The following is a 27,330-nucleotide window of genomic DNA, read 5'->3' on the forward strand; positions in this document are numbered from 1 at the left end:
TTTTAACTGTTTCAATTCAGCAATGTTTTCAAATGAGCCATAGCAACCTCCAGAGGGCGCGATAGCAAGTCTGGTACGTGCCAATTTGGCTCATCAGGCCGGTGTTTATCTTTGGTTTCCTTGGCATGAAACGACTGAGAATATTTCTATTCCCCCCTGGATGGGATGCCAGTCCTTCGCAGGTTGCTTCCTCACCAAACTAAACGAAACTCCTTCCCTCTTAGGGCTGAAAAATAGATTTTTATACCTCCCAGCACATGACTTAGTGATTGGCCAAAATTGAAACTCCATGATTCAGGCGGTAATGATCAGGCGAAGCCAGAGGCGAAATCGGAGCGAAAGCCGAGATTTGGGAGAAGGCCCCCTTCATATCGCCCTCTATCGAATAGCTGATCATATTTTCATTACAATGTGTCTTGATTGCTGTGATTGACAGTTAATTATTGATTTGTCCGTACCTCCGTTATAGGATGCAGTGCATATAGAATGATTGTGATGACCCCTCACTGCCATTTGCATGTGGGGCAGTGCCGGCAGCCCCGTCCCCTATTGTAATACAATATGTATTTGTGTGGGGGGGGATTAGGTGTAGATAGAAGTACTACGCCCCTACTATGATGTTTGTCCGGACTACAGTTGGGCTGCCATCGGCGCCTGTGTGTTCCATGGCATTGCTAAGGTCGTTTTCTTTATGTCCTTCTTTCGCCGTAGCAGCACCCAGTTTTTGTGTTACGGATGAAATGTCAAATTGGCGTATGTGGGATAAATTGTGGTGGTTGTGAGCCGCATACACTTAGAGAGAGTTGAATTTTCAATGGAACTTTGCTGACTACGGGCGCTGCACTTGGGACCATCCCAACTAGAGTTAGGACTGATGCCATATTTTTATCCATTTTTTAATTATGCATGCACAAAATATCTGTCCAAGATCATTTTTTGGTCGAATGGTGTTGTGGTTATATTTATCTTTTTCTGATGTTGTTTTAGTGATTTAGCACTTCATTAAGACGGGCCTTTATGCTCTGTATGTAAAATATATAATTATATATATAGTTCAGTGCCAGACAGGCAGAAATAAGACAAAGGCGACTCTTGTGTCGTTTTAGTTCTTTATTTTTGTCTAACAGCAAACGTTTCCCACTTCAAATAGGCGACCTCTTAAAAACAAACCAAGGCCGTAGTCATAATTATGTGCTCATACCAACCTCATTACAATGTAATAATTTACAGCAATTTATGAAATGCAGGGGGCTGCCAAAATGCGGCTCCCTCCCGTACTGAGATTTTTATTGGAACTTATTCCACCAGCGTGCTCACAACAGCCACCGTCTTCAGACGACGTGGTCCATCGACATTGTTTCATCCCGGCCTGAAGTATCTTCCTGGCACTGCTTACAAAAATTGTTTGCTCGTAGAACTGTTCATGTCACGGAAAAAAAAGCACATTCAGCACTCAGCCTGGCATAGGACATGTCGAACTCAGGGCACAATTTGTTCAAAATAACGACAGGACTAAAAAATAAAATCATGCTGAGATGCCCAGGAATGCATGAGCACGTATAATTATGTGCCCCGCAGTACAAGTGTAGCGCTACAGAATTGGAGCTTTCACCCTAGACAGTTAGTTACTGATTGATTGTTGCTCCCTGGAGAAAACTGGAAACATTTTTCAGCATTGCAAATGCCCACAAGTGCACTGCACTGTTTCATTAAAAAGCTCTCTTGTTCATAATATCATCAACCTGCTAAAATAAAACAAGCCTATGTTCTTACACTTACTTAAAACGGCACATTCGGGAAGACATGTAACATATTACATTTGCATAGGAAAAGACCAGAATCTTTGATATTACCCATTTGGTTGTCCTTTGACAGTCTCGTCTAGATCCTGAATGGCAGGGTAATGTTCTCTAAGAATGAAAGAACTCCGAGTTTATCTGCGGGCCCGGCTGTGCCAATTCTTTTGTGAAAATCCCGGAATCGTCTCCTGTTTTTCTAGTGCGACATGCTCATATTCCTGAGTGTCTTTGTGGGAGAAATATCATCGAAAATGCTGCAAGAAGGTCTCGGCAAAATGGAAAGACCAGTGGGTTTTTTGACAGAATTCCCGCCAAAGCGTTTAACCTGCCCTTATACAGCGAGGCCCAGTGTCATGAAGTTGAGGGTGTATAGCTACGGAAAGGTGTTGAGCACAGCTTTAACTGTTGCAGAAAACAGGTTACCGACCGCAGTGTCATGCAATGTATGTAGTGTATTGCTTTGTGACTGGTTCCTCTCACCGTTTTTTGCTCCGCTCATGAATTTGCTTAGTCTGGCTCCCGCACCCGACACTACCCTCTGACGTGGGATAAACTGTTGGTCCACTAGCCACCATTAACTAACAAAGATATAACGTAATGTCCTGGATTCAGAGCGCGCGTGTCCGTTAATTTTAAAAGTGAACCGTTGTCACGAGGTACCAAAAAGTGGCAGTAGGCCTAAGTATTCAAAAACAAATTAAGAAAAATGTGGCGTGTCGGGAAATCCGTGAAGAAAGGTGGTTTATACACTGCAAATATTCCGAACGTTACCGAATTAGAAATAACGTACCACTCGGAAACTTTTGGCCAAGTATGGAATATTTGAGAAACGGGATACCCCCCCCCACAAGTTTTTGTCACCTGACCATGGCGGCTACCAGATCCACGATCTCTCAGAATAGTTGGAATATATAGATCTGGGAACCACACTACAATCTGTTGGTCGCGCAATTTCTGCTCGGAGTTGCTCAATACAATTTGACTGCTTAAGTTTGTAGAAAAAAGAATCCTTAATGCAAGCTGACCCACAACAAAAAAATCCGTTCGACCGTCCTCTTTTTACACTGATTGTGTTGTTTCTTTCTGTTGGGGTACAAGTAACTCATGCAATTCTCTCAAGTTAAAAAGGCCCTCAGTACAATGTAACAAAGACGAAAAATCTGGAAAGCTACCGGCATGGTAACTTCATGGCATGGATGCACCCCCTCAGAGACTTTCCGCTCCCTTGTGTTAAAACGTCTACACGCAAATCAACTTTTGCAATGAAAAACGGGATAAAAAAACACAATTAAAACCCTGCTTGTCCAATGTTACACCTACGAAATAAATCGACTCTTTGTGAATATATACAAAAAATAACCATATTTAACACCTGAACATTCCAAAGAGTGTTACAGAATGTATCTGTGCTTAGAACGTTTGTTTACATTGCCTACATAATCTACGGAGAGTTCTGGCGTGCCAAGAAGACGGAAACAGAATCAAATATTTGTGAAAGAAGCCAAAATAATGCAGCCATATTATTCAATCATTCAATGTCACTTGTCTTCTGAAGTCTAGTTTTCTGTGCGTCTCCATGGAGGTCGTTTTTCATTTTCTTGGTAGAAGTAGCATCGTCAGCTATCCTCTCTCAGATAAGCAGAGGGAAATTGGCCGACTGAAAATGCGGAAGACGGCTTGTCCCACTCCAAAACTTCCCCAACCCGCAGCCACTGAAAATGTGGCAGTAAAAAACACGAACTCACTCTCATTTACCTCTTCTTGAAAACATTACGCGATTACAGCTGGTTCCACGGTCTTTGTCAGCCCAGGTCTTTTTTAAAAGAAACATGTTTATCTTTAACTGCGTTACAAAAAGAACTTTTTTTGCACACACATCACACATCAGGTAGAAAAGCTGCCCAAATTTACAAAAAGTTCTCCTATTTATATAAGTAGTCACATCTTGTTTATATTTTGTGCCGTCTTAGAAGATATATACACGCATTTATAAACACGTGACACAGGTTTACACATTTTTGTACACACGGCACAGCATGTGTTGGAACTTGGGCCAATTATGCCATACAAAACTTTGGCGCGCGTGAAAATGTTTGTACCAAAAATGTCTAGATTCCGTTGTGATGTTAGCCAAAGTTAGTTTGGTCTGTCTCATGTAGGCTTACAAAATGTAAGTTTCAAACACCATCAGTCGAGTCGGTCATGTTGTCATGGGTTCACTTAAAAGATCCAACTCGCGCCCAAGAAGAAGAAAAATGCCGTAAATTTACGAAGTACACATGTAGCAACCAAAAAGGGGCTTCTGAGTCGCCCTATATCATTGCTACCCCTGCTTGTCGGGCCAACAAAGCATCCCTGAAATGTTAACAACAGATAGGACCGAATAGCAGATACAGCCAGGACACCAGCGAAAATTTGACTGGTAGCCTGCTCTGAGCTGATGTGCGCCCCTCTTTTTCCGGTCTCTGTCAGCAACTTTGTTGAGGGGAATTCGCACTTGGGACATTGACACTCCAATCTTATTTTGCCCTTCGCTGACACACGTCACTTGCAAAAGAAGCGAGCCTGCCAGCGGGCCTAGCCAAGCTCGACGGTAAAGATTCCTACATGCACAAGCAACAGGGGGTCGTGGGCCCGAGTCCCACCCGAGCAGGCTTTGTGAAACTTCCCCCACAAGCTCGTTAAAAAAAAAACACCGAATATAGAGTGGCTTTAGTAAACTACGCCATGTAATTATGGTGTGGTAGCATTTTGGTCATTTGGCGGGAATTGGGAGGGTACCTGTTCTTAGAGTACTCCATGCCGTTCCCACTGACTGGAGTTATCACTTGTCTGGTCCATGTCCGTGCGTTATTTCTAAGGGTTTGTCGGTCAGTTATTGTTGAGTCTCACTCACTGTCTAGTCTTGCAGTCTGAGTCTGTCGGAGCGGCTGAGAGATCTACATAATTTTGTAAATCTGCCCTCAGTTTCTAAGTGTGCTTGTCCACTGAGAGAAACCTTGCGGTGAAATCATAAAGAGGGGGATTGTAGGTGTCGTCAAACTGTCTCATTTAGACTCTTTCCTCATAAACAAACACAAACAAGCGAAAAAGCCTGAAACAAACTCGACACTTCAAAAAATAAAAGTTGAATCAAAGGAAACAGGAATTGAGCTTAGAGCCCTCGGGAGCATTGCTGCAGTGCTCCATCGGCCGTGCTCAGCTGGACATCCATTTGAATTCTGGTAATCCCTCACGTATTCGTGGCCTCCTTGTTCTCCTTCTCACCCATGGTAAAAATTTGAGGAGAGACTAAGAGTTTGTTTGAAATTATGGCCATGCTCTCCGACTGCCATACGCTAAAAAAAATGACGACACCAATTTTTGTCCCCCTTGTCCAAGTTGGATCCTCATTACAGAACAGTGGTCACCAAACTCCAAGCATTTTTGATAACATTGGTGAATCCTACCATTTTTTTTCAGAATGGCAGACCACTATCTATTTTTCTTTCAGAGCCAGCTGCTCCGATTTAGTCTAGCGTACTTGTCTGTCGGTTTGATGTTTTGTTCAAATCTCTTAATTTCCTGGGTAGCCGTCCATCTCTGTTCGATCTTGTCAGTCAGTTGAATAAAGTTGGTCCGCCAAGCGGCAACGCTCAGTCACGGTGCTCACCGCACAACACGATTATTCATTTATTGCCCGTACCGTCCGAAAAAAGCGCTTTATTATAGCTGTGTCGTATCATAGCATTATTGTCACTTCTCACAAGGAAATACCTACTGGAATCTTTTTCATAGTGTGTTTTTGGTATGTCTTTGAAACTTCAAACGCTTTCAATATAGTTTGAAATTCTGGCCCTCAGAAAACAAGTACATGTACGTGAGGAAGTAAATAAGTAAATCTGTGTCCCAAAACAAATTGATTTTGAAGAGGGACCAAATGACTTGGCGAAAACCAAAAAAAACTATCTGTACACAAGTCCTTTAGCTTCTTTGCAGTGTTCTATGCTTTAAGAGTCAGAAACTTATTGATCAATGGTAAAGTACGTTAAAGTTGTAAGCCGTCGTATTAAGCCATGGTTAATGTCTAGGCAAAAATATTTGACTTCAAAATAAATATGCCTAGATGGGTTAAGCAACCATGATTTTTTGAATGTTGGCACTGACAAATAGACAGCCTATCCCCCTTGGGCAGAAGCACCCCCTCATTGGTTGGAAAGAGCCATGTCGGTCGGTAGCGACGCGCCTGCAACGTGTGCATTTCATAGTCGTCTGTGAACCAGCGAAGTGCAGTTCCTACTTAAAGGAGCCCCCGTTGCTAGGAAAATTGCGCCCTCTCTAAGTCCAGCTCAGGGTTCATAGTCGCAGATCGAAGCAGGAGGGTGGAGTGAAAACTTATGCTAGTCTGGGTCGGCTAGTTTTGTATTTTGTTGTGAAAGCTAAAGTTTTGTATTCAAATCCAGGATAATGCATCATGCAAGATGACGGGTGTCTTTTTTCCTCATTTAACAAGCAAACTTTATGCAATGTGGGCTACCAAGCATCAACATGACGTCGAGGAGATTCGAGACCCGCTGAGCTCTTCGCCCCGTCTCTCCAGCCAGATGACCTCCCCGCTCTCATCCTCGCCCTTCAGCACGGGGAAGGTCAGCGAGGGCGCACGGGTGTTAGGGGAGCGGCTGCCCATGGACACACGGCCTGGCACAGAGAAGGGCCGGCCGTTACCACGGGAGCGGCCTGGGCCCGCCCCCCGCTGGCGGAAGTTCTTGGTTCGCAGCTGAGGTAGCTTCTCGGAGGCCTCGGGAGGCCGGCTGTCCTGCTGCGGAGGTAGGGAAGAGGAGGTGACCACCACAGGCTTGGGGCGATCGGAAGCAGTCCGGGCGGTTCCCTCGGGTGGGGCCCCGCCAAGGGCGTTGGCCACGGGCGTGGTGGCCACGCCCAGCTCTATGAGTGGGTGGTCGCTGTGGTTGCTGTAACTGGGATCCTGCTTCTGTTTGTCCAGGGTCGGGCCAGAATTTGGATCACCACCTGCAGCGTCCCGAGTAGGCCCTGACACATCGTCTGGCCGACGATCCATGGATCTCGTATTCCCAACCGGGTGGGTGCCCAGGTAAGCGGCGGGCCGTCCCTCCCTACCCCCGGGCCGGGACTTCCCGATAAGACACTCGATGATGGCCGCCTTCTGCTCGTCGAACTTCCTCTCGATGGCGCCCAACTGCGTGTACAGGCCGTCGATACGGCTGTGGATGGCGTTGTTGTCCACGAAGTAGCCGACGTTATTGTTGTCCGGGTCGGCCGCGCCGGCCCTGGGGCTGACCGAAGGCAGGGAGGCGGTCACGGCGCCCTCAGGAGCCTCGCGGTTACCGAGCGAGGACAGCGCCACCGCCTTTTCCACAGACCGATGAGCGTCCCTGACGAGGGAGTGTTTTTGTTCTGCGGTCTTGCTTCCACGCTGGTGGGGCTCAGTGTAGTGTCTGTATTTGCGTTGCATAAGGGGAACCTCGGGGTCGCTTTCATCTTTGTCCTCATCGTCTTTGGTTTCTATGGAGACCACAGTGTCTGTAAGGATGAGCCAAACAGGACAATGCATGAGTGTAAGCTTAGCGGGAATAGAAAAGGATATTTCCACTCAACCCAAAGTTACTTTAAAGGGTCACATTTTAGTTACCATTAACCCACCGACAATTAATCAAAATGCGCCGGCTTTATTCGTTTCTAATTCTGGTGTGGTAAAGTTTTCTCCATAGGGCACTGCAGTGTTGAAAGGACGAAAAACTTTTCCCTGATATTTTCCAACTGCTCCCAAGGTTATGAATGGACTTTTAAAGGAAGGCTTTAGTACACTGCAAACTGACAAATACAGAAAAAGTGTCCAAAATTCGTAACCATTTGCTGGAATCTTGAGAAAGAATCCACGGTAGGACTTAAGAAATACAAGGGAAGACCTGCTTGATGACGACGTTTAATACATGTATGATCTATGACATTCTCTCTAAAGCTTTCTAATAATTATGACATACGAGGTTCTAATATGGTTTCCGGATGTGCGTATTCTGTTTCACATTCGAGTAATTTTGGACATGGTGATTTTGACAATCCTGTCGACTCTCCGAACCACAGCGTGTTGTACTTAGGTGCGTGTTCATGAATTTTGTTCTGGTAAGCACATAATATCTTTCTAACTCCAAACTTTGAAAAGCCGTCAACACCCACTGATTTTGCTGGGCTTCCTTTTCCACTTCCCGCTCTGGAAGGTGAAGGCCGAGTCCCGGCAGCTAGCCTCGGAGCCGGCCTTAGAGGCCACCGTCTCCGTGCTGGGGCAAGGGGTCAGCTCCACCCGGCCTCCGCTGCCTCCCCCGCCAGCGCCGCCGCCCTGCCCCGACCTCTGCTGCTGCTGCTCCTTGCTCTTGCGGGCGGCCTGGGCGGCGGCCACCACGGCCGAGAAGCGGCGGTTGAGGACGGTCTTAGTGGAAGGCCAGTGGTTCATCTTTGGGGCGATGTCTGGCACGATTTTATCGAGCTCGGTCTGGGAAGGAAATCCAACATTGATCAAAAAAAGTGCAATTTCATCTGTCATTCTTCAAATTGAGCATCATTGGTCAAATCGATGGGCTTTTCTGCCCAAAATATCCTTTTCAGGTTCTTACGTCTCTCATGTCGATTGTGACTTCGACTTTCTCAGCGAAGTGTTCCCGGAAGTCAGGATACATCTTGATGACGTCCATCAGATCCTCCCGATACAGTGTCAAAAGGTCACAGTATGTTAATGCTCTGACCGTGCCCTTTGACCTCCCTACCAGAGGCCGCTGACAAAAGTTTTCGCCCACCACGTCATTTTTACCTATTTGTAGGAATTCGAAGGAAAACATGAACATAATATTTATAATCGTGAACAGACGTAAGAACAAAAGAATCACACAGGAAATCAAGGGATTTAGATATTTTCTGGATATATGTTGATGGGTGCTTTTTCTGATGCACTTTGTAAGTTTGTAATCTGAAGAATCGGCAGTGGCAGTGCTGGCTACAATTCGGTCATGAGTTGAACTTGTGCAATACCTTACTGTCTGTGCACTCATTTAGAAGAAACTTTTCAAAATGTATCTAAACTTAATCAGTGGCAAGTGAAAAAAGCTCATGGAGCTGTCCGTTTCACCAACTTTTTAATAGCAAAGAGCAAACTACACGTTTAAAATCGACATCATTTGGAGTGTCTGTCAACGTTTTGGAACTGGTTGTCAGTTGTACTTGATCAATGAAAACTGTTTTCCCTCCAGTAACCCATATGGATTCACAGGAAAATAATGAAATCGGTTTGGGGAGTCGTTTCTGCCCAACCACCACCACAACCATCCTCGCAGCAGCATTTCATGTATAACTGAATGAAGTTAATAGATTATGGGCTAATTATTTTGCATTTAAGCAGTTGTTGTCATGGATATTATTGGTTCCTTTTTAAAATGTTGATCTTTTAGGCGAAGCCCACTGCTCCAGTTGCGGTCAAGCATGACACAAATTGCAATGGGGTAATCACATCTCTTGAAAGTAGACAGAACATAGATCTTTAAGCGTTAATGCTTGTCCAATAGAAGACAGTGCAGGACTGGACTGACCGTACGCGTCTTGAAAGTATACTTGTGGCTTTCCCTGGGGAAGGTTCCCTACATTTTTATTCATTCACTTTATGTTTTAAAGGGAACCATTGTTGGAGGGTGGGGAAAGAGTAACAAAAAACTTCTCTGCCGGATCAAAGATAACGTTTGGTTTGATTCATTTGGTTAGAAAACAAGCAAATTAACTTCAGGCTGGAAAACCATGGAGAAACTAGTGCTTTAACGCCCCTCTGGTGAAACTATAAATGAGAAAATAAGGTTAGATAGTTTCATTTTCATTTATTCATTGAAAACATAGTTGAAATCAAAGATTGGCAGAGGAGGTCGGCAGATCTGGTATCCGAAAAATATATAGCCTGGTAGGATAGTACTGAGTTATTGTGATCTTGGGGAGAAAGATATTTTCTGCCGTTGTAACTGTAGTTTGGTTTTCTTTTTTTTTGGGGGGGGGGTTCTTGAGTGTGCCCTGTACATCAAACTTCTTCTCACCAAGTATTGCCAAGACAACATTGCCCCGGAGAATCTCCAGTGATCCCCGGGAGATGAAGTACATCTGGTTAAGGCTGTCGCCTCGATGCAAGAGGATGTCCCCGGGGGCCGTGTGGGTGTTCTGGAACTTGACCGACAGCGCCCTCAAGCAGCCGTGCTCCACGCCCTTGAAGGCCGGCGAGCCGTTCAGGAGGTTGCGGTTGAGGTGGAGGGAGATGTCGGCTTGCAGGAAGTCGGGGAAATCTTTCATGACCTGGGGAGGAGAATGAACGGGACATTAAAAAAGGCTTTAGTGGACATCGATTGGGACGGAGAAGTCGCGCGCGTTCTCTTGGATACGAAGATGTTTATGGCTTACAGCAAGCACATGCACTAAACGTAAGACTAGATCTCATAAATTACATTTAAGAACCTTAGCCACTCTGCTGTATGCAATGGCTACGACTGTAAAATAACACGTTTTCCTATGGAAGGTGGTACACTGCATATGCGATGCAGCCATCTCAGTTTGTTTGTGTGTTACGGCGCACAGTAGCCATTAAGCTAGTCGGACATGGCTTAGATCAGGCAACACTTTTGAGGCCTCTAAAATTGCATTGGTTGCTATCTCTAACTTTCCTGTCTTCTGATAGGTCCAGGGCAAGTGAAATATTCCAGTTAATCGACCCAATACGCCACGGGTCGTGCTGACATCGAGTCTCTTGGCGAGCCATCTTGTGGATGGGCGCTTAATTAACCTAATAAGCCGGTGCGGTGAGCGAGCCCTAAATCATACTAGACGTTTCGGGCTAAGTTAGAGTTACAATTGACACTGCCAGGTCTACATGAACTCCGGTAGAGGGTCCACTGAGTCTTAAACCATTAGCACTCTTGGCGCTGTCTTGACTGCAATCCACACCCACCACCTTAAGTGTCATGCATATTTCGAACCTTAAGGAAGGAAGATCGCTATGCACTTCAAGCCGTGACACCTAAGAAACTCTGCGAACTCCGCCAGCTATCATCTCTGAGTTCACGGCGTTCCACTCAGACGAACCTCGCCAAAGGCGCAAAAGGCGCCAACGATCTTTCGAGCAATGATCGTGAACGTTAGCGATATTTGCGCGACACACCGAGTAAACGTGTACCCTAACACAATACACACGATCCCGATTTTGCGTCCAATGGTCGGTCAACTGAAGCCCTGCCTACAGAGCTTTTCCCTTGTAGTGATCACGCGAAATCATGATCGCGTGACCACCCTAATCACGCTGCCGGCAGGAAATGAAACATGTCAATTATTTTCATTATTCCCAGATCACGCAATTATACAGACATGTTTAATGCCTCGCTATGCTGCCGTGCCTTTGTCACGCAACCACAGCGAGGGCCATGTCAACAAGGCGCGCATATATCATCGCGGAATAATCGAATGGAGCAAATAACAATGTCACCTATTATCAAGCCTAATAGACTCTGTAGTCTGCTCAACACTGGTCGTTTATCATTCCGTGTGGTACTGTTCGCCAACTGAGATGCAGTACACTTGACAGGAGCAGATGGATTGATGTCTGCTCGGAAGTTCATGGATTCCCAGAGACGAAGAATTACTGGGCGTGACTGCAGATTGAGCGGTCCAATTTACCGAACCACTCAGCAGCCAAGCGTCATTTATTTTTTTCACACTGACAGCCAATACCACGTAATTTGTTTTCCCTCTTGCTTTTACGGCGCTATAGTTGGGGAAATATGGGTTGTCAGATTTCCTAATTGCGCAGGAAAGTCGCAACCGATGATGTCAAGCATATCCAATGGGCCCCTTTTTTAACAGCCATGCAAGCAGCTTTCCCTATTACAAAGCAATCGTTTACGCGCTTAGCATACCGTAAAAACGACCACTCAGGCTATCTTGTGTTATGAAATCAAGTAATTTTTTGTGGTCGTGGGCAAATCGGCTGTGTACAGGACAAAATGACGTTTTCGAGGACATTGCAGCTTCATTTTAGTGTCACTTTTCGTGTTGATCATTCCCGCCTCGTTGTGCTTTTCAGCAAGCAACAAATTCCCAAAGTCAGTTTAAATTCAGTTTATGAAAACACATTGAATCTCCTTATTTAATTAACATCGTTTCTCTGTTTTTCCTTCTTTTCTATACCTGGGTCGGTAGAAGATTTTATGTCAAGCTAAATGCACATTTTCATACCAACTGCTGTATGACGATTTCATTTTTGCTGTTTACATAAATTCGTATGTCCCACGGCTACCTCTGCCGCGGGGAGAAGGCACAAAAGCACCGGGGCTAATGGAGATCTTTCCCCGCGTGGTTTTCCGTCAGCGACTGCCGTGTGTGCACTGAAGGCGAGATTTGAGTGTTGGGTGAGCAGACCGTCTACTGCTCAAGGCTGTTAGCGGGAGACCTGCGGTGCCATGTTTTCCCCAAGTTTGATTTGACGCCATTCGTGTCAATGTGCGGAGAAAACGTGGTAGAGTTAATGACGTCAGCATGTCCCGTGAGGCAGTGGAACAAAAACTGCGACTGGGGCACTGTGGCCTGATCTGGCAATAAAGCACTCGATGCGTGTTGTTCCTGAATGAAGAAGTAGACTCCTAGGCGTCTGCCCAAACCATTTTCACTGTGTAGAAGTATTGCGCACCTATATGAGCCCTGAGTGCAACCAAGAGAGGGCGCGATTTTTCTAGAAACGGAGGCTCCTTTGGTAGGAACTGCACTCAGCTGGTTCACAAACGACTACGAAATGCATGAATTGCGGTCGCGCGATTACCAACAGAAATGAACACTCCCGACCCCCATGGCTCTTTCAAACAGTTGAGGGGGTACTTCTGCTTAAGGTGGATAGACAAATCTGACGAGATACCATTCCTGAGGGGCCATCACGACTCACGCGTATGTTTCAACTCGAGCGCACGTGTGCACTTTATAGCAAGTCAGGACACCCTATAGGATAGGTATGTAACGCGCGCGTACCACCAGCCCTGCCTTCGAACGGGATGCCCCTCAGTAATGGCTTCTATTTTTATTGGCCTGATTTGTCTATACCAAACCGTCAACCTGGTGTTTTTACCCAACTTAGTGAGACCTCTTGCCCGGGTTGATTGCTGAACTCACCTCGTCGACTTCCTGCAAGTCGTTCCCGTTTGAGTAGACCCAAGCGTGCTTGAAGTACTCCTGCAGGCGTCGCCGCAGCGGGTGAGGCACATTGTGGAACTTGACAAACTCCTTGACCAAAGTGAGCTGCTGGTGGTAGCGGGCCATACCCTCGTACAGCCGCTCGATGATAGCCGTCATGTTACCGAAGATGCAGGCGAACATGAGGGCTGGAAAACAGACCAAGGAAATGCTGACAATGCGCCAGTTAGGTCTTTCAAAAAGACAAGGTCATTTGAGTACAAAGCAGGCCGCACTGGTGGGGAAGATCTTGCGAGCGCACGCCTGTTGACGTTCCCAAATGACCTTGTACGCGCTCCATTGCTTGATGTTCCCGAATGACCTCATAGGCACTCAATTGCTTGACGTTCCCGAATGACTTCGTACGCGCTCCATTTTGGGAATGCACTGGAATACCGAACAGGCTCATCATATTTGATGTGAAATTTGGATGCTATGAAATACATACTCAGTGCCCGTTTACTGTACACTGTACGGAATAAGGGCAATCATAAAACGAGACAAACAAGAGGCTGGAGTCCATACAATGACCAGAAATGATTCCATGTCAGTCCAGATTTCCTTATGACAAGATGAGAGCCTCGCAAGGTGGCTAAAAGGTATCGTTACCGGATTGTACAGCAAAGAAGGGCTGAGGTTCAACGGGTCAAGGTAGGTCCCATGAGAAGTTATCGAGGGCATGAACGTTTGGTTGGTTGTTTGTGTGTTTGTTTTTTTTTGGGGGGGTATACGTGGCTCATTTCGTTAAGAAGTTACATTGCAAACTGCTTAGCCTTACGATACCGATTGGCAGATATCATTGATACTGATATAAGACAAACCGAGAATAAAACAGCTAATCCACAACATTTTGTGCGATCGATGGCATTGGAATGGTCCGAAAAGCCGGGCTTTGAGGTTAATTTGCGCACCAAACTGATTCACAATTTGTCCACAGGACTATTTTTATTAACTTAAGCACAAGTGGCATGTTCCAATGACCCTTCTTGAGAAAGCCGCTATTTATCATTTTAGAACCGATAGGGTCAACATCCGTGTTTTACCATAAATCTAAATGAGCAATATTGCGTGCGGCACGACTAACCACCAATCATCATCGCCTTGAGCGTCAGTATCCAGGGGCCAATTTCATAGATCTGCTTAAGCACAAAATTTGCTTAAGCAGAAAAAACTTTGCTTAATAAGCAAAGGTTACCAGCTCAAACTCTATCTGATTGTCATGCTAACCAAAAAACAGCTAATTTCGATTCCAAAACAATATACATCACATGGAGTTTTGATTGGTCAAGCTCAAGCAAATTTTGTGTTTAAGCAGCTCTATGAAATTGTGATACTTCCTTAATTCTACAGCTTTATAATGGACAGCCGTCTGCAGTAAGGTTGTTACTTACAGCCAACCAGCATCATGCATATGGCGAACAGCTTCTCCACGTCTGTGGTGGGTGCCACGTTGCCAAAGCCCACCGTGGTCAGGATCGTCAGCGTGAAATACAATGACGTCACGTATTTGGACTGTGCAGACGGACCTCCCGTGTCGTCTTCCTGTTTTTGTAAGAAATAAAAACAAATCCAACTTACCGACTGCAAGTCCTCAGTTGGGCTGCTATGATGAAATAGCACATAGTGCAATGTCAATCAATCATTCTCTTCCAAAGGTTATGATAATATTGTTCAATCTTGCGAATAACCCTTTTAAGTCTCATTACACTTTTACTTTTATTTTATCATATATTTGTCAAAGACAGCCAAAAGGCTGAGATTGTACAATTACATGAAAAATGATCAATAAAAAGAAACCGTACTACGTACAGATACCAAAAATCCTTATTTTTGAAGAGTTTATTAGACACACGGAAATAAATAGATTAAAAAAAAACCCATTTTATTAATCCAACCTTACAATCAGTCACAATCCGACAAAAAGAATATAAACTCAACAAATAACACAACGAATCTTAGAATAAAATCGAAGGACCATCTGCATATGTGACCCACTCTGTGAAAATGAGTCATAAGTCGCCAGAGCCACTTTTTTGAGTTTTCATTAAGGTTTTTGTTTTGACGTATCACTCAGTTTGGCATCCTGATGAAAGTGGATACTCCATGGGGAATAATGCTGTGGGTTCCTATTGATTTACACTCTGCGAAATAATTCTAAAGGACGTTTTACTCAAAAGTGAGTTTGGCGACTTAAGACTCTTTTTCACAGAGTGGGTCACATGTGTTACAAAACAATTAGTAAACCCATTACATGTACCTTATCGATCCATTTTCAAAGGAAAATAATGGACAAGACCAAAGGATGTTGCAAGTTGCTCTCCTTGTGAGAATTAAACCCACCCCAATGTTCAGTTTCAATACATTTCTTTGTGTTATTAGCCCGAAACGCTTCGGAAGGGGTGCCTTCTCTCCCAAATGTAACCATGATGGCGCCTTTCCCTAACGCGCGTCAACACTTGCGCCAAGCGTTGCATATCCGTCAGAATCGCTCCCGGGGCGAGTTTGACGGTCGAGCGCAACGTACGCGCGTGCTATGTTAACGGACTCGATCTTTGTGTCCGAGAATTAAAGTGAAAAGCATGAACGCACTGTGTACGCAACGCACCGCAAAAACCTGCACATATAGGCGCCTTTAATGCTTTTCCCGCGCTGGCGTGTTCGTGAGCTTACACATTGCTGTCACGTTAAATACAATGGTTTTGCATTTCAGCGACCGACAAAGAGCTGAAAAAGCTTGTGATTAGTTTCATCAATGGCGCGACATGCTCCAAAAAGGCAAGGGACACTATTACAAAGTGTCCCGTCCGATTAAGATGAAATTGTGCACATATCATAAAGCACCACCGTAGGGCAAAGAGATATGATGGAGGACGGACCTTTTCCTTGATAGAATCGGTAACGGAACTATGATGGAATTTCTGAAAGGCCAGCGACATGGTCACCTTATTTCTCTCAAGGGGGCTCTGATAGCAATGATGAACTGTAGACACTGTGTACATTTCAAATGGGGGTGAGGCATACGAGGAGGACATGGACTTTTGTCAGGGGCCAAGCCCCGCCCCCAGTTATTATGCCACTGGCTACCCAGCTGTGGGGGCAGCCTTTAAGGGTTTCCAATGCCACTTCTCAATCCTCCATTTGTTACTTATTAAAAAAAAAAAACCAAATCTATGCCGATTGCTTTCCACAGCGTCATGTTAACTCGGTGACTTCTTCCTCTTCCATAGGAATCACTGAACTGCGAGAATCGCTCTTTCCAGTTTTCAATTTGGATTCCGGCTGCTCTGTCGACATGCCACTAATTAAATCTAATCCACTTTGCGACACGCAAGCACTCTGCCGGGTCCAGAAATTAAAAAGCCCGTAAGAATATTTTGGAAGAGGGAAATCATTCATGTTTTATAATCCGATATTAAATTTGACGGCGAGTCAGGCAAGCGAAAGTAGTGGGAGTAGGTTGGTGATGAGTGTTATCGCTGGAATTATCAATTGCTACCCTGTTTTGATTTCCCCGCTGAATGAACTTCTGAGACCGTTTGGTGCGCTTTGACGCTGCAGTGTCTGCAGCAGTGATGTAGTCGAGTACTTTTTGAGAACCAAGTTCTCTACCAAATATTTGACTAGTTAGAAGGGAACAAAGCTGAAGTACATCGGCATTTGATGGTACATGCATAAAGGTATGATTACAAAGCAACATAATGACTTCAGACCATCACTGTTTGATGAAAATTAACTTTTTAGGACAAAAGTACTCGGAAAGTACTCGGCCAAGTACTTTCCGAGTATTTTTCTCCACAAAACTTAAATTTTACACAACTGGGAGTGTCTGAAGTCTAACATTTATTTTGTCTTACCTCTTACTCTGCACATTTACCATCAAATGCCTGTGCACTCTGGCTTTATTCCCTCTTACCCAGTTCAGTATTTTGCAGATAACATTGGTACACGGAAAGTACTCGACGACAACACAGGTCTGCAGTGGGCAACACGAGATCAAGAGTCCAGTTCCCGCCATTGGGAGACGGGAGCTAAGCGTTTAGTCTCCGTTTGGTTGGTCGGTAGCCGAAGGGCGTGTCCTTAATTGAAAAAAAGAATTGAATATCCACTTGGATATTGCAACTTTGCAAGCGGCCCCTGCATTGATTGGCCATGGTCTTTGTTTTCATGTTGTCAATTTATACGAATTCTGGCACATTCGTAGACTACTGGACACCAATTTAGGAGGTGCAATCCACCAAACCAATGAGTATCTAGACGCGTTAATGAGGGCCAAGGTTCAAAAGAGAGACTTTCCTCTCACGGGAGACAATAGAAGAGGTTGAGAGTAACAATACTGTCTTACCAGTATATGGTTTATCGTCAATCCACTGGGACGTGTCGGGCGCCCTCAAGTTTCGACCACGCTGCATGCACCTTTGCGGGGTTATTATAAGAATGTGCCACCAAAAGTACAACGGCGGAGACTGTATGTAATCATTTTGCCCTCCTGCTCGCTACGCGGGGCAGCGATAGCATCGTGGGTATAGGCGAGATCGCTGAAGCATGAATGTTAAATTTTGTCTCTCAATACTGGAGGGGCCATGTCATTTAGCGGAAGGAACGAAATGTCCAAAGGAATAGCTGATAAAAAAACGAAAAATCAGCCGCAAGTCTTGACCCTCTTGGAAAATGGTTCGTCATATTCAAATCATCTCCTCTCCTCCTAGTTATGGAGTTTGCTCGGCTGAGGACTTGAACTTTCAGGACTGGCCCGTTCTGTAGAAATGTAATTATACGTTAATCATGCTAGAGTTGCGCGTGCTTCATTATTACAAAATTTGATGCTGAAACTCGCCATTCAATGTTCAAGGTATTTTAGGAACTCTGGCACTGAGTGGACCTGATCCTAACACGTCGATCTGCCAATCCGTGTACTGAGCAAGGGTCTATTAAATAAACGACCAAAGCAAGGCGCCGTCTCTTGACAACAAGAAAGTTCACGTGACCATCGGCGAACCCTGAGGCGTCTCAATGGACATTCCTGATGGTCTCCTTCAATGGTCGAAAGCACTGTGTTAACATAAGGAGCAAATGTCACGTAACACAGACTCCTTAAGTTGATGGATTTGTTACAATTTACAATTGCCTCTTTTCCGTTAAAGCCTACCAGAAACTAAGTCTAGTAACATGTAGTTCACGCGATTCTACCGGGCTTTGTCATTATCAATACGTCTAATTTAACTAACCAATTAAGCGTTTCACTTTCTTCAATCCGATGATGCCGTTAACCTTGAAAGAGCATGGTTTCATTGGACCATCTCGATCTCACAACCGGCTGTGGATTCCCTCAAGAACTTAGGCTATCCAAGCTAGATTTCTTCAAAACATGGCTTGCATATAAAAACATACCTTGTCAGGTTAAATGAATATGGAGTTTCAACTCAATTTTATCTATGGTGTTGTTGTTACCGACATTTGAATTTCAAGCCCACCTGCGTGGCAAGTGAGCGCTGTAGTGGGAAAGAATACATTATTGGGTGACCTATTTCGGACAAAAGGACACTCCTTTGAGGACTTTATATTTAATTTGCCCAAAATTGGTATCAGAATGACGGCAACGAGTTGTTACAAATTCCTGAAGGTTCGGCTCAGGAAAAAAAGTTGTGGCAATGTTGGACAAAAAATGTCGAGGGAGCCATCACGAAATACGTCAGAGAAAAACGTATATATTCAACAATATTTGGGGAAACTGAGAGGCTTGGGTCACGCCCAGAGCGGAGTACGCGAGTCCCATCGTTTGGTTTCTTCTTCACTAGTCTTTGAGTACTTTGGTTGACAAAAGCGCCCTAGTGCGGTCTCCGACCAAAAAAACAACAACAAAAAAACAAAACAAAAAAACGCTAAAGCTGCGGACAGCAAACGTACACCTGATGATGCCATGCGAGGTAGCCGTCAACACAATCCCTTGACAATTATAAATAAATTAACTGTATATCCATTTCTATTTTGGCCTTGGGATTGATAGGATAAAATAAGGTTGATGTGAACTTGGGAATTAAACAAATCTTCAGCAAGACAAAACTTCAGGTGAGGCGAGTTCGAAACAGATCGGTGCGAAGCGAAGGTTTTAACCGTGGACAATCTGAAACGCAACACTACATGGGTTTCAATATTTCATTAGTATCGAAGACAGGCGCCTTTGATATAGAGACTAAATGCCTGTGTCGTGCGTCGCTGTGACACCGATGTTTCAAGCGAATTTTACCAGGAGCGGCGAAGCGTTTGCTTTAGGTACCACAATCGAGATTAAATATTCATGGCATGTTGCCAAACGGTGAGGAGGAATGACGGAAAACACTGGCAGCCTGCAGTACACGGCGGACAAATCTTGCCAACGCCTTTATTTATTCAGAGCTTTAAGATACAAAGAACCACGACGGAGACCATCAATTGTGTCCCCTCGGCACCTTGACCACACAGTAGAAATGCAAAGTTCACGCATGAATGAATGTCTTAGCACCGCCACCAGACTTTGACGAAATGGTCTGAGGAAAAAACAGCAAGTGCACAAGTGGAGTGCGGGGTTGGTTAGTAACACGACATTGTTTACTGGGATGAGTGCATACGTGGATTCCAGAATCCAGACCCAACATGGACTTAGATTGCGCCTATTCAGTCCTCAAGGTAGATTGAGTGCAATTTGCATTTAGTTTCTGCAAGCTTGTCAGATAAACACGATTTTTTTAAATTAACCAATCTCTTGACGGCGGACAGAGCACATGTCCGAAACGTAGTACTTTCCGGTTATTTTCAGAACCACTCATACTAATAAAAGAGATACCCTTGCACGATGCTACCGCAAACCTCTCTAACTACTCTAACTAACGATTTCTATGGTTGCTTTCGATTAACTGGCACGGGTAAACCCTGACCTGGGGATGCCCATGTTTGTTGTGTCAAAGAAAGAGAGACAACTGAGTCGAGGTTAAACCCGAGTAAATCGTACAAGCCATAATGGAATGCACAACACAGTGCGTTCGATTTCTTCCCTCGCGTTTACCCTTGATGCTGTAGGGGTTTTGGTGAGCATGCGCAGTATGTGGTGATATTAACACTTTTCAGATTACTAGAGGCACCCAACTGGGTCAATTAAATTAAATTTGTAACACGAATTCGAACTGTCGAAAGCGAGGGTCATCCGCACACACATTTGTCCCGTATGCGATATAAACTTCATTGACTTCAGCCAACTCGCCCCCCCCACCATGCAACGATTTTTTTTAAAAACTAGTTACAACGGCATCAAATTTCCTTCGAGGAGACACGTGAACTTGCCCAATTGATCAACTCGGCGAGTTGGTTGCAATGGGCCACGCCCTCGTATGCACGAAAGTCGCGTGAGTGTCAAATCAAGCGCGGGCGCGCTTACTGCCAATAACTTAGAGCGAGGAGACGACCGTAACTGAACGCGCTCAACATGACTACATAGCGCATCGAGACCGAAGGCTGAGTGCCAACCTGGGAGGCCCTAATGCGACGGTATTCATCAGAAAGTTCAAAATCATAGTGGGCTGTTGTTCCAGGACTCGTACCTGCTGTCTTATGTACGCTCAGTTTATTTTCTTAGTTAAACCAGAGGTATTTAAGCAAACGTTCCAAGTACCTTTAACCAATAACTTATTGATTTATTGCTTTGCTACTGCTCGAAACGTCAAACTTTCAAATGTGTACATGTACAGGGTTGCCTCTGCAAGGAATGTTGTGGCAGTAATTTCCAAAGGCCAAAATCAAGCCACGGAGGCTTCCTTTTGTGCACAGAGATAATGACATTTCATTTGCAATGTCATAAGTACATCTTCCCCAGCCAGTAGCAGTCAAAATTATACAGCTGGCCGAGAGTACAAAACCAAAGCAAAGGATTTAATTCCCAAATCTCGTGTAAATATTACTAAACCAAATGCTGAATATTTCTATTAAAAACTAACAAAAATGCCAGATGCGTTAACAACGTCGAAGGAAAATTTGCATTGTAAGACAGAAGCTGTTGCCAACCGATTGCAAGCTTTCTGCAAACCTTGGCCGCCCATTGAAAAGTGGCGATCCGTATCTGTCAACAGCAGAAATAGCTGTACAGGGTGCGCTGTCAAGTCGGTATGAGGAGATAGTGTTCAGGTATTGCTAACTTCAGCAGCTCTTTCTTCTGATTCCTGTGCACATGCAGAGCTGTTCATAGAGAGAGTTGTGACATGAGTGTCGTAAGTCTTGGAACCCAACTGGTGGATTACGCGTCAGTTTACGTGGACAGCCATTTAGGTTCCAAGTCTGAAGATGGCCCTACTTTCTCTGTGTATAGCTCTGTGCACATGCGTCTGACAGCGCCCACATTAATGCGTGTCAGCTTTTGATTGGTAAAAGACCAACGCAAGTCTAATGTAAGAGGCTCTGACCGTTAAAGTAGTGCTCATCGCCAGGGGAACTTGTGGAGGCGATCACCCTGCTCCGGTTTACTCAATTCCAGCCCAGCACTTCTTCCACACGCACACCGTAAAATATACCTACATCTATGTAATAATATTCACTCGGCTGGGTCCGTAATTGGTTTACGTGTAATCTTGTTACTGGGCACTAGTGCACGTTCAATTTAGCGAAAAGAGAATCCAGGACCCACGGGGTGGGAGGAAGATGGAGATAGGGTAGAGGGGGAAAATGGAGCCCCTTGCCGGCGTCGATTGAGGCACTTGGCCCCGCTGGGCGAGGTAACCAAACGTGAAATGGGTTTCCACTTGACCGTGACTTGAGTCAACATTGCCTTATTAATTACACGCGATATAAGTCCCAGGGATATGCGGGCGGTGCTCATTTTCATGTCTGCGGATAAACTCGGGTAGATTGGTGGCTGGCTTGCTAAACAGACAGCACGTTTTCACCTGCTTGCCTGCTCGTCGGTTGCCCGTTCGCTCACCTTACCCAGTAATCATCCCTGGCCAGCAGATTCTGTTTGTCTGTTTTCCTTGTCTAGAGATGTCGGGTCTCTCTTCCAACGTCAGCACGTGAGTGCGTTTGTTTTCGCCTGGGTGCTTGATTCTCGCAGAGTGGTCTCCCTGCTCGTCGTGTGATAATTCCGATTCAGGTAGTAGGCCCGGCATGCTAGTAGCCAGACCGGTTGACAGGAGCCGGTGCCGTGACACAAAAATGTTACTCTCCTCTCTAAAACCAGAAAACAAACACAACCAAACCACAACCAAACCTAAACTCAGATCGGACTGGACTAGAACATAACACAACACAACACGACACAGCACCGTGACACAGCGTTCCGCAACGCAATGCAGCGCATTTCAAAAAGCACAGCGTGTAAGAAATTAAATTCGCCGGTATTCTTCCACAAGAGAACATTGCCCTTGGTTGAATATGAGGTGGTACACTCTTTGCATGATAATGCATCCCCCGACAATCCTACATAATGTACGTGGCACCAAACTAGCCTTGGCAATCACAGCCTTCAATTGCTTTTAGAACAACGGGCCTCAACTCGCTGCCTCTGGTCTGTATTTCCGTCAACAGTGATTAGGCCCAGACCTGGGGTCTCGGAGAGGCGTCCTGTCTCTGGTACATCACCTGTGGAATATTCTTCTTGTAGCCGGTGTATCAACACCGGCCAACCTAGGCGTATTTGTGTTCGCTATATCACGGTGTTGTGTTTGTTTAAGCTGTTTGAAGTGTACGTAACTTGCAGGTGCTTGTCAGCCAAACTGAAAGGCGAGGTGGAAAACCTCTGCTAAAGTGCCAGCTTCCACAAAGTTGCCGATAGGGAAAAATGCAGGGAGTAATGTGACCACGTTGATACTGCCAGCATTTCGCTTCGTTTATGGAGATAGCAGCGCAGTGTGTCATCAATCGCTGGGGCTTACTGTTTCTTCAAAAGTGAACCATCAGGGCGCGCACTAGAGGCCCTTGAAGTTGGAACAAAGAATAAAAGAAGTGTAGTTCAAGAATGCCAGTGTAATTACGGGTCAGTGAATTCTGGACAGAGCCCACAAACGTCAGTGAATGAACCTTAAACCCTGGCTTCTGCTCAGTTTGGGGCCCTTGCAATAAAATCAACATGTCTCTGTAGATGAAAAAAAGAAAACAAGACAGAATCGGCCTTTCCTTTAGCCACAAAGGGGGGGGGGGAGACCACGATGCCCTCTTGAGGAATGACGGCGACCGGACCTTACCGTCGCATCCCATCTGTCATTCTACATGCATTTAGGTCTTTCTCCTTCACCAGCACTGCGTCGCTCCAATTCCCCTGGAGATGCTGGCGACGTGCTCATCTTGGTACACTCTTTGTGTTCTTTTTTTATTCCTTTCCCCCTTTATTTTCATATTTGTCTTTTATGCCCTTAGGTCTCTCTCTCTTTTGGAAAATCTTTCTCGCGCGGGGCTGAAATGTCAGATCTATCAGGGAATGTGTCAAGCCACGCTGTCGGGTGCCAAACCGCTAATGGATTTTTCGTGTCGGCCGATCGACCGGGCTCGACCCAATAGTTTGGGCGGTATCGACGTACAGAACCGGCGAGTAAACGGCTTAGCTTTCTCTTTCCTAAGGCATAAAGATGCCGTTTCTTAAATTTCCAGATGGCCCCAGTGCTTGGTAACTGCAGATTCTGTTACATTGCACTTTCCTTTTTAAAGAGACTTTCAATCCGGGTACAATTCCACACTCTTCAGTGACGGATAGAGGGGACAGCTGACCACTTTCGCGCCATCATTCCAATGAAAATAAGTGGCACGTGCAGTGTGCCAACCGCGTACGCGAACCAGCGTGTCCTGCACGTAGATTTTAACTGACGTCTGGACACCCGCTTGGAACACCACAACAGAGTATGCAGCCATGTACTAAGAGTTGATGGACAGACCATGGACAGACAATTAACAAGTGCATGTCAACGCACGATAACTTTGGTTACCTCAGTAGGCTACACGGCCGTAATTTCATTTGCTGCTAAAGAGAGTCTAGACGAATACGAAACTCTGCAGCTGCCCCAGCACCGGATATAATATCTCGGCTGTCTCTAATTGTCAGACTCATATGCCCCAAGGGTGGCACAGATTTGCTCCCGATTGTCTAAAATGATCGAGAATGTTTGAAGTTATTCCGAGCATGCGTTATGCTGCTGGCACGACAATGATGGGTTGATAATGGAGGAGAGGTTGAACAGGGTCTTTTCCAAGAACGACTAGGGTTCCTTGGGCACACGTTGGTTCACAACAGACAAATTCTGCTGGAGCGTTGGAGACGACGTGTGGCACATTTCTAATCCCACAATGGATGATCAAGCATTCCGTTGTTCTCTTGCACGTGTGCAGACTTTTGTTTCACTAATCTGGGACACGTGAGCACAATACCACACCAGTCAACCGCAACAGAGCCTACGGGCAGTAAATTTAGTCAACATGCTGACTAAATTTGCAATGGAAATGTGGATATGATTTTAATATTTGGCATATAAAACATATGTTTCACTGCTGATTTTGAGAACTAAACTTAAACCCTTTTTGGACGAGTCGCTCTTGCGGGAATCAGGATGACATCTATGGACAACTCGAGTAAAAACTGCTCTCTGTTGAGCTTTCATGCGTTGAGTCAGGTTACCAGAGACGAAGTGCATTATACTTATTACGGGTCATAATTATCCAGACGGGATCCCCTATGCCGAAATATCACATGAGCCACTGCGACTCACATTCAAAAGTGCTGAAAATGAAGGGCTAATCATGACTAGATCATGATTATCATGCACAATCGATAGATTTCCGTAGTTGGTCTAACATTACATCTAGTGTCCGCTCTGAAAATATCCCTGACAACTGAGTTGTATGTCGTGGTGTGATTCATGCGATCAACAACACAGCCTCCGATAATAAACACCTCAAAGCCTAGTGTCACGATGACGGTAGTCCAACTGCTTCAAGCAGTCTCGCACACTCGCTTTACATTATTTCTGTCGGGGTGAGACTTTGGAATTAACCTGCAGCGGATGTGATTTTTATAGAGAGCGAAAAGGTGGTAATCGTCAAGTGTTATGAATATAAGAGAAAAAAAGAACTGCTTCTTGCGTGCAGTGGAAGGATGTATATACACCACATTCTCAAGTTAGAAGGCCTGGTGCTGTGATTCAAGCGGAATGTTTATCAAACAAACAAACAAAAAAAACCCCGTAAAATCTCGCAGTTTTAATCCACGCCTCCACGCACTGAGAATGAACCACTTGTCAAATAGGCCTGAAGATGCAACATGTTTGACCCTTGAAGTTATGCGGTGGGATCTGCCCCCCTGTGCATAGCTTCTGATATGCAGTGCACTTTTATGATGATGAGCCTTCAGGATTTTTACTGGTATTTTCTGGGCATTTTGGCATTTATTTAATGAAAATCTGACATTCTATACTATTTACAGGCGAAGTGCTCTCTCTAAAAGACATATCTTCCAAAAATGTCAACTTTTTTCAACTATGTTCTCAATGCATCAGCGAGGAAGCCCGCACTATAATTACCACAAGAACCCTGTGTCAGATTGAAAGAAAATTTCTCGGACGCAGGGCTGTACTTATCATGAATTTCTGAAATGAATGAAAAAATACCAGTTATGGAACAATCGAGGTCTGGGTGCGGATTCCGCCTCGTCTGTGAGAAGATCCGGGGAGAAATTAGCTATTTTAAATTTTGGGGTTAACAATAAATTTTCTTGGAGCCGCAAAATGACTCACGTTTCTCCTCTGATCTATCTGAGATTCTTGACCAAAGACTCACCCTATATGTCTCGTTGATGTCCCTGGACAGCTGGTTGAGCCAGCCGTAGTCCAAGTCCCGTTCCCCCTCCCCAATGGAGTACCAGCAGCAGGCCATCCAGTGAGCCACCAGCGTGAAGGCGCACATCAGCAGGAAGATGACGGCAGGTGCGTACTGTGAGTATTGGTCCAGGCGGCGGGCCACGCGTAGCAGCCGGAGCAGGCGGGCCGACTTGAGCAGACCCATGGTTGTGGTAGTTTTCTACAAAGGGGGACGCAGAATAAGGGACGGGTGATACATTTGAAGTGTTCACTTGAACAGATTTCCTTCAATCTTTTTCACTTGGTGACGGTATCCTTTTTTGTGTCCAGCGTGAAGACTTTTAAATCGCCGTTAATGGATGTTGTCCTTTTTCAAAAACGCCAGTATAAGTAAGCGACTAACAAGAGCAGACAAGCGATCAAGTCCCACCTTAAGACCCCCTTTCGTTTCCCTCCCCAGGTCTCCTCAAGTGGATGAGGTCAACTCGGACGCAAGTCAACCTGGATTCATGCTAACTCGGACCCATGCTATCTCGGACCCAATACCAACCCTAACCCAATACCAACCCGAACCCATGCCAACTAGTGCCCAACGCGAACCTACTCGGACTCACCGAGTCCGAATAAAAAAAATAAAACAGACAAAGAAAATCAGTTAATAGCCTTAAGAGTCAGCCAAGCCAAACTTTGAAATAATAAAAGTGCAAAGCCCCCGCAGAGTGGGTCTCGGGGCCTTTTTTAGGACCCCCAGTGTATTGTGGGCTCTATATACGTACTCACTGTTCTGTGATTTGAGCTATTTCTGACCTCTTCAACCAGTTCTTTTAATGGGAAAATGATCATTGTTTATTTTGTTCAAAATATTTCCTGCCTTACTTTTCCGAAAAAAATGTGTTAATAAATTTGTATTAAATGCACTATCCAATTCCAATTTTTGTGAAACGTTAAATATTTTCTCATTTTGGGCACAATTTAAAGGATTTTAAATTTAAGAAAATGGAACGTTAAGCAAAAAAATTAATGTTGGAACTAGAATTTCACTGGAACTTTGTATCGGGTGCATAAACTCAAGATTCAACAACAGAAATATTTAGTTTGGTAGAATTTTCTATTGGCCTGTATAAGATGTTCCTCATGTTGGGTCCCAGTTTGCATTAGGTCCAAATTGACGTTGGATCCGTTCTGGCGTGGGTCTGAGTTGGTGTGGGTCTGAGTTGACTAGAAACCTAATCGGGCCCATGCTGTGTGCAACATAATCGGAAGTTGGAAGGAATGCCGTTTGTAGAGCTCAAGTAATGCCCAACGTTCACACGGGTAAAGCTGTACTTGTCAGGAACTTAGCATGCGTTCGACCACCTTCCATTCACGAGTTGACCTGAGTAAACTCAATCTCATCCCAATCTTCTAACGTATTTGATCAGCACACACAGCTAGCGGTCAGGGTTGCCTCGTTTGAGCCAATCGAACGCACCCTTAATTGACATACC

At 45.0% G+C, this 27,330-nt stretch overlaps 1 protein-coding gene across 6 annotated transcripts in view; it reads right to left on the reverse strand.

The window, feature by feature from the left end:
* Window positions 1–2,484: 2,484 nt before the first annotated feature.
* The window catches only part of LOC110983883 (potassium voltage-gated channel unc-103-like), a 158,626-nt gene continuing 133,780 nt past the window's right edge, over window positions 2,485–27,330 (reverse strand). For all 6 annotated transcript variants that reach the window (XM_022243518.2, XM_087142162.1, XM_087142161.1 and 3 more), the window contains 7 exons: window positions 25,824–26,063; window positions 14,438–14,588; window positions 12,987–13,195; window positions 9,881–10,133; window positions 8,426–8,619; window positions 7,992–8,304; window positions 2,485–7,337 (listed from right to left, as the gene is read on the reverse strand). In XM_022243518.2, coding sequence (XP_022099210.2) covers window positions 6,322–7,337; window positions 7,992–8,304; window positions 8,426–8,619; window positions 9,881–10,133; window positions 12,987–13,195; window positions 14,438–14,588; window positions 25,824–26,063 — 2,376 coding nt within the window. In that variant the 3' untranslated portion in view covers window positions 2,485–6,321. The remainder of the gene's footprint in view (window positions 7,338–7,991; window positions 8,305–8,425; window positions 8,620–9,880; window positions 10,134–12,986; window positions 13,196–14,437; window positions 14,589–25,823; window positions 26,064–27,330) is intronic.

The sequence above is a fragment of the Acanthaster planci genome, linkage group LG10 (genome assembly GCF_054643075.1).
Source record: "Acanthaster planci isolate LZ-2023a linkage group LG10, COTS_SCS, whole genome shotgun sequence".
NCBI lineage: Eukaryota > Metazoa > Echinodermata > Asteroidea > Valvatida > Acanthasteridae > Acanthaster > Acanthaster planci.